General features: G+C 57.5%; 1 protein-coding gene across 2 annotated transcripts; it reads right to left on the bottom strand.

The window, feature by feature from the left end:
• Window positions 1–4,115: 4,115 nt before the first annotated feature.
• Window positions 4,116–6,981, bottom strand: GDPGP1 (GDP-D-glucose phosphorylase 1). Of its 2 annotated transcripts, none has more exons than XM_077828007.1 (2): window positions 6,571–6,981; window positions 4,116–5,769 (listed from the first exon to the last, which is right to left on the bottom strand). In XM_077828007.1, exon 2 carries the CDS (start codon window positions 5,716–5,718, stop codon window positions 4,510–4,512), a length of 1,209 nt encoding a protein of 402 aa, XP_077684133.1. In that variant the 5' UTR covers window positions 5,719–5,769; window positions 6,571–6,981; the 3' UTR covers window positions 4,116–4,509. The 2 variants fall into 2 exon arrangements, with proteins under 2 accessions (XP_077684133.1, XP_077684134.1); XM_077828008.1 differs by lacking the exon at window positions 6,571–6,981 and adding an exon at window positions 6,506–6,527.
• Window positions 6,982–7,388: the final 407 nt, after the last annotated feature.

Here is a 7,388-nt window from a genome sequence, read left to right as displayed (position 1 = left end):
GGAGGGCCGCGCCGCGGGGACTGAGGCATGATGGGAAGGAAGGGGGGCTCGGTGGCCAAGCGGAAGCGGCGAGGCGCTTCCCGCCGGGGGCGAGCACCGCGGTCCCCTGGAGGCCGCCCCGAGACGGGCCCGTTTCCTGGGGCGTGAGCGGCCGAGGGCTGCCGCCCGCTCGGCCCCAGGCAGGCGGTGGCGGGAGGTCGCGGCGCGGGCGGACGGGGGTCGCCGTGGCCGCGGCCCGCGAGACCTTCGGGGCGAGCCTCGGGGCGGCCCGTCGCCAGCGGCTCCGTCGTTCCGCGGGCGGCACCCCGGCGGCGAACACCGTTCTCTGAGCACAAGCCTCGGCGGCCACAGCTCGGGTCCCGGCTGCAGGCCCTTGGGCGTTACCGCTCCTGAGGGCTGAGCGGTGCCCGCTGATCCTTGTGCCTAGCGGCTGGCCGGCTTGGCCAGCGCACAAGGCAGAGGGGCAGGGCTGGCCCACGACGGCCTGTATCAACAAACCAGGAGAACACTTCACTCTCTCTGGTCACTCCAGTACAGCCCTAAAAGTCGCAATATTACAACAAAAAAACTTCAGAAACAGACTCCAACGAGAGACTGCTGAATTGGAATTAATTTGCAAACTGGATACAATTAACTTAAGCTTGAATAGAGACTGGGAGTGGATAGGTCATTACACAAACTAAAACTATTTCCCCTCCTGCTGTTCCTCAGACTTTCTTGTCAACTGCTGGAAATGGCCCACCTTGATTATCACTACAAAAGGTCCCGTTCCCCCCCCCCCCACCGCTCTTCTGCTGGTAATAGTTCACCTTAATGAGAGGTTTTAGGGTAACCTTAAGTGATCGCTCTCTTGTTACAGTGTGTTTGGTAACACCCATTGTTTCATGTTCTCTGTGTATATAAATCTCCCCACTGTATTTTCCACTGCATGCATCTGATGAAGTGAGCTGTAGCTCACGAAAGCTCATGCTCAAATAAATTGGTTAGTCTCTAAGGTGCCACAAGGACTCCTTTTCTTTTTGCGAATACAGACTAACACGGCTGTTACTCTGAAACCTAACTAAAAACTGTTTCCCCATGCTAATTTTCCCCCTGCTGTTACTCACACCTTCTTATCAACTGTTTGAAATGGGCCATCCTGATTATCACTACAAAAGTTTTTTTTTTTTCTCCTGCTGATAATAGCCCACCTTAATCGATTGGTCTTGTTAAGAGTTGGTATGGCAACCCCCATTTTTTCATTTTCTCTGTTTATATACCTATCTATATAGCGGATGCATGCATGCATGCATCCGATGAAGTGGGCTTTAGCCCACAAAAGCTTATGCTCAAATAAATTTGTTAGTCTCTAAGGTGCCACAAGTACTCCTGTTCTTTCTGCTGATACAGAGTAACATGGCTACCGCTCTGAAACCAGTCAACCTGTGGAACTCATTGCCAGGGGATGTTGTGAAGGCCAAAAGTACCACTGGGTTCAAAAAAGAATTAGAGAAGTTCCCGGAGAATAGGTCCATCAATGGCTATTAACCAAGATAGTCAGGGATGCAACCTGATTATCTGGGTGTCCCTAAACCTCTCACTGCCAGAAGCTGGGAGTGGACAACAGGGATGGATCACTCAATAATTGCCCTGGTCTGTTCATTCCCTCTGAAGCACTTAACATTAGCCACTGTAGGACAGGAGGCTAGATGGACCTTTGGTCTGACCTAATATGGCCATTATCATGTTCTTAAGACAATGGTGAATCCAGTTGCCAGGACATTGACACCTAGCAAGCAGTGACCCAGAGGGATATGGATTTCCCCACCTCTACTTAGGGAAGCTGAACAACAATCCCCAGCTCGAGATCAAAGGACAGGAGAGGCATGAGGTGGGGGATAAGAGCTGGCAGCTGGAAGGAGTCGGGGCTCTCACCTGGTCCGATGCAGGAGGTCAGACAGTAAGACAGACAGAGTGTGAACCAAGGGGTTCACTGCAGCATGGCTGGGCTCTGGGCTGATCAGAATGGTCTCTGCTTTAACCTTCATTCCTCTCTGCTGATCCAAGGCCTTCCTGTGCTGTGTCCAATTGCTAATAAACCCAACTTTCTCAGAACTGTGTGAGTGCCCCTGCAGATGCTGGTGGGGCTGCATTGCTCCCTAAGATAGTACAAGTCTCCCTCAGGGGTCTGCCTCCGTGGGACTCGCTGACTGGAGCTCATGGTGGGAAGCAAAGGGGCTAAAGGGCCAGAGATGCTGCCTAAGGAGGCGGTGATACTGCATGGTCCTCCCAGAGACTGTTCCAAAGCTGGGGCCATAGCACTAATCCTGGGGATCTGTGACACACCCCAATGTCCTGGACCATCCCCTCCTGCATGGAGCCTGACCCCCTCCAACACCCTCAACTGCCATCTCCTGCTGGGAAACCCAACCCCTACAATGTGCCTGACCAACCACATCCACTGGAAGCCCAGACTCCCTCAGTGCCCCTGACTCCCACAACACTCCCTGACTGTCCCCTCCCACTGGGAACCCAACCCCACCCACCCTGACCCCTCCAATACCCCGCTGCAACATGCCCCTCCCGCTGGGACCCCGACCCTCCCCAACACCCATCAAATCCCCCAATCCCCCACCCCCAGCAACATGCCTCCAACCTCTTAGATCCTTAACCTCCACCCCAAAGCTCCTGACCACCGATTCCACCGCCTCCAACATGACCCCAGCCACTGGGAGCCCCGACCCCACCAATGTCCACCCACAAGACACCCCCAACTGCTCATCCTGCTGACAGCCCTGATGCCACCACCTCCCGCAATAGGCCTGTAGCCTCTTGGAGCCTTGACCCCTGCCAACACCAGAAACATGCCCCCAGCCACTCGCTGCCCGACTCCCCCAGCGCCCCTCCCCGCATGCCCCCAGTGACTCCCAACATCCCCTGACAGCCCCAACCCCATCAACCTCTGCAATATATCTCTAGCTGCTGGGAGCCCTGACTCCACCAACACCCCCAACCACCGCCTCTCACTGGGAGCCCCAACCCCACCAATGCCCCCGACCATCACCTGTCACTGGGAGCCCTGACCCCTCCAATGCCCCCACTACAAAATTAAGTTGACTTAAGTTGCATCGACATACAGCCATCGCAGTAATTAAATTGGTTTGGCATGTCCACACTGGCTCCTTCTGTTGGCGTGCACATCCACACCAGGAGTCCTTGCACCAATTTAAATGTCAGTAATAGCCTAAGCCCCACCACCCGGGACTGACAGCCAGAACAGTCTGCTGTAAGCAGTGCAGTGTCTACACGGACACTGCATCAACATAACTACATTGACTGAAGTGCTACGTCACTCGTGGAGGTGGAGTTATTAGGTCGTGTACTTGGCGACTTACATCGGTGGGAGAATGGCTGTAGTGTAGACTCTGACAGAGTTAGGTGGACATAAGCTGCCTTACTACAACCTAAGTCTGCAGTGTAGACCAGGCCTTAGCTTTCAAGTGAAAGGCTGATTCTACCAGCTGCTTGCCCCACACATTCCCTGGGGCCCTGAGGGCTAGCATGGAGTCCCTTAAACTCCCTTCTGTCATAAAGATTCTGCAGTCAGATTAGCTGCCAGTTCTGCCAATGACATAGAAACCGGAGTAGGCTTCTGTCCCCAAACTGTAGAGTCCAGGCCCATCTCTCTGAGCTGGGGGCTCTGCAGGGTTAGGGTAGACTCCAGGCCCATCTCTCTGAGCTGGGGGCTCTGCAGGGTTAGGGTAGACTCCAGGCCCATCTCTCTGAGCTGGGGGCTCTGCAGGGTTAGGGTAGACTCCAGGCCCATCTCTCTGAGCTGGGGGCTCTGCAGGGTTAGGGTAGACTCCAGGCCCATCTCTCTGAGCTGGGGGGCCCTGCAGGGCTACCTATCTATGGTGTTTTTAGGGTGCCTGTCATGGTGGCACTGGAATAAAGCATCTAAGCACTGAAATAAAATGATAGGCTATGATTGGTACATGCTGGAAGCTCCTCTGTGGAATAGAAAGAGGCCACTGGGATGCAGGCACATTCTGATCAAACTGGCCCTTTTCCATGTGCTAGTGGAAAGAAAGCAGACAGGAGCTGCGTGATGCTGCGGTATTTCCAAAGGTGGGGGTTGATTGGTTGTATTCTCCAGAAACAAGCCCACAGTTCAATCATTAACGAGGTCACCCCCCCCGCTTTATTTCCCGCTCCCAGCACACCGCAGAGCCCCACCTAAACTCACATGGGGCAAGTGAGGTTAAGGACAAAGCCCGCCATAGAGATCTTTCTTGCCAATGATGGTACAACAGGCCAGTCAGCGTCCCAGAGGATCCAGTCTGCCGTGCCCGCAGGGAGAGGGGCAGTGGTTCAAACAGCAAGGTTGCCTCCACGTTGGATCCTGGAGGCAAATCCACAGTCACTCCCTGCTCCCCAACTGCCCCAATGAATGATTCTATAGCAGTTACAAAATACGCAAGAGTGAGACTTGAAAAGCACGACACCATGTGCAATGCAGAGCCCGTGTGGTTACTCTGTGAGAAGTGTCACCAACTGGCCTCGGAGCTGTGACAGCTGTGGCTCAGGGAGGAGGTATCTCTGGATGATGTGAATGGCTGCTGTCTCTGTAAGGCTCTGGAAGTCCTGGGCAGTTTTGATGGGCAAGTGCCCAGCCAGCTCACAAAGTGCCACATTAAATGCAGCTTCCTCTTTGGTCCCAAAGCAGGACCTCCTGGCCCAGATGAGCACCCGGATTCCAGAGCGGGTCTCTGAGTGGGTTGGCTCCCCAGGAGCAGTTCCCCGGGTCACAAACACGTTGTGTGCAATCTCTTTATCCACCAGGTAGTCAGTGACTCGGCAGACGTTGTGTGCCAGGGCCTCCAGGCCCTCCCCTTCACTGTAGAACAGGAACCCTGGGGCTGGGACTCCCCGCAGGAAGTGGAAGTTGAGTGTGGGGCACAGGAGTTCGCCTGGGGCCGTCTCAATCAGGAGCTCCCAATCCAGGTAAAATCCGTGTAAGTGCAAGTGGTTGACCGAGGCAAAGGCTCCGAGGCTGTTAAACCCAACACGGAAGCCTGGGTGGGCACTGAGAAGAACCGACTCCAGCCCAAACTGGAGCAGCTCCTGGGTGAGAATCTGAGGCAGGCAGAGAGCGGGGTCTGGAATAAAGAGCACATGTCCAAACTCCAAGGGGCTGACGTTAATCACCACTAGGATGCAGTCAAGTGTCCTTGGGAGTTTGGAGTCCGGCGGGCCGCCTTGGAACTGAGAGCACCCCCTGCTGGGATGGTGGGGAGTAGGGCCCCTGACCATATGGAAGAGGATTTCCCCTGGTTTGATCTTATTGAAGTGGAATTGCTGGGGGTCGAATTTCTGCCTGACACTCTGGATGTCCTGTGGCCTCCTCCTCTCCAGACCTCTCTGGATGTTCAGCTGGGCCACAAACCGGACATTCCCAGGCAAGATACGGGTCTGCAGCTCCCCCAGGTGGTACCTGAACAAACCCAGCTTCATCTTTTCCTCCCAGCTGGACTGCAAAGCTCTGTCAAAACGAGACATGGTGTGGCTTGCTGGCCCCTCTGACCAGCTTCTCCACCACCCAACCCCACACAGAACAAAATCCTCTTCACCATAAACAAAGTCCTCCCCACAGGACACTGTACGGCGCTCTGGCTGCTCCTGGGAGGGCAACCCCAATGTTTCATGGAGTACTTGGCTGGCACCCAGGTACGCTGCCATGGTAGAGGAATAGCAGCACCTGCTCAGGCAGCATGTCCAGCTGATCTGAAACTAGAGGAACCAGATAGAAAGTGTGAAAAATCGGGACAGGAGGTGCGGGGGTAAATAGGCGTCTATAGAAGAAAAAGCCCTGAATATCAGGACTGTCCCTATAAAATCAAGACATCTGGTCACCCTATCGGAAACAGAGAATGGAATAACCAGGGGCAGTTATGAGGACATGGATCAAGGGGGTCCCAGGCAAACAGCTTCCCCCATCCTGAGAAAGAAAGAAAGTTTGCCCTGACCCACTCCCTTCCCGGGGGACATAAATCCTAAAGCAGCTGCTAAGCACTGGCTTTCAGTTTCTCTCCCTCCACCTACTCCTCCCCCTCCCCCGCAGATTTCCCAGTGAGCAGTGGGGCAGATGGGGCAGGATCCTGCAGCTTCCCGGCCATCTCAGAGCTCCTCCTGGAGCAAGCCCCACAGGAAAAGGCTGCACAACTCTAGCCGAGCCTGGAGACCACCCGCCCAGGCTGGTTGGCCGCAGGGTTCTCAGCCCTGCTGGAGGCCCCTCTCCTCTGCCTCTGGGCGTGACTCTCCTGCACCAAGAGCGTGCTCCCGCGCTGCAGGACAGGGGCTGTGAGACGCGCAGGGAGAGGCCAGGAGCACGGTGGTGCCGGGGCCAGCACGGTAGAGGAGTGTAAGGGAGCCTGTCCCCAGTGATCCAGGAGGCGCCTGTGTGGACGCGGGCAGTACAGGCAATGTACACGTCTGCAGGCGTGTGCACACACGTGCTAACACTTACGGACCGTTCCTGCCTCTCCTCGCTCAAACCCAGCGCACCACCACCTCTCCCGGGCTGAAACTCACCGCCGGGCGGGTCTCCCTCTCCCAGCGGCCCGGCCCGCCGCTTCACCCGCAGCGAGCAGCGGCTCAGGCTCCTCCTGTCGCCGCCCGCTGGCAAGGAAGCTCGTTTCCTGCGGCTCGGCCCTGCGGAGCCGCCCGCCGCCCGGCTGCAGCCTGGGCTCTCCGGGCAGCGCCGCGCCAGGCTGCTGCGGCGGGCCCCGGTTTGCCCGCAGATCCCTGGGCACCGCGGCGGAGCGGCTCCGGGCGGGCGGGGCGATGTCTCGGCTGCCGGGCGGGATCCAAGGCTCGGGCCGCCGAGGAGAGGCTGGAGCTGGCGTCTGCAGCGGCAGGATTGGCTGTTGGAGCGACTCCCGCTGCACCTGCCGGCCACACCCCGCTGCGGCTCCTGGGCTCCGCGTCCCTGGGAGGGAGAGGGAGAGGGGGCCGGGCCTGGCTGAGCAGCAGGGAGCTGCGGGGAATGGCTCCTGGCAGCCAGGCCACGCGGGTGCAGAACGGGGTAGAAATTGTGTTTCACTCCAGCGGTTTGCCTCGGGGGGGTGGGGGTTGGTCCAGAATTTCCCCCCACCCCCCAGCGGGCAGCGCCCGGCACACGGAGAACAGCGCCCGGCGCTGCAGGTCCCGGCGGCGCCCCGCACACGGCGAGCAGCGCCCGGCGCTGCAGGTCCCGGCGGCGCCCGGCACACGGCGCGCTCTGTGCTGGTGTTATTTGTACTCTGTACACAGTGCTCACAACGTGGCAGGTACCGTGTTTCCCACCTCACCCCGCGCACGGGGCCTGGCTCCCGGGCTGGGGGTCAGTGCGGAGCAGAGCGACCGGCTGC

The sequence above is a fragment of the Eretmochelys imbricata genome, chromosome 10, assembly GCF_965152235.1.
Source record: "Eretmochelys imbricata isolate rEreImb1 chromosome 10, rEreImb1.hap1, whole genome shotgun sequence".
NCBI lineage: Eukaryota > Metazoa > Chordata > Testudines > Cheloniidae > Eretmochelys > Eretmochelys imbricata.
The sequence above is the reverse complement of the archived record's forward strand: the minus strand, read 5'-3'. Positions and strand labels throughout refer to the sequence as shown.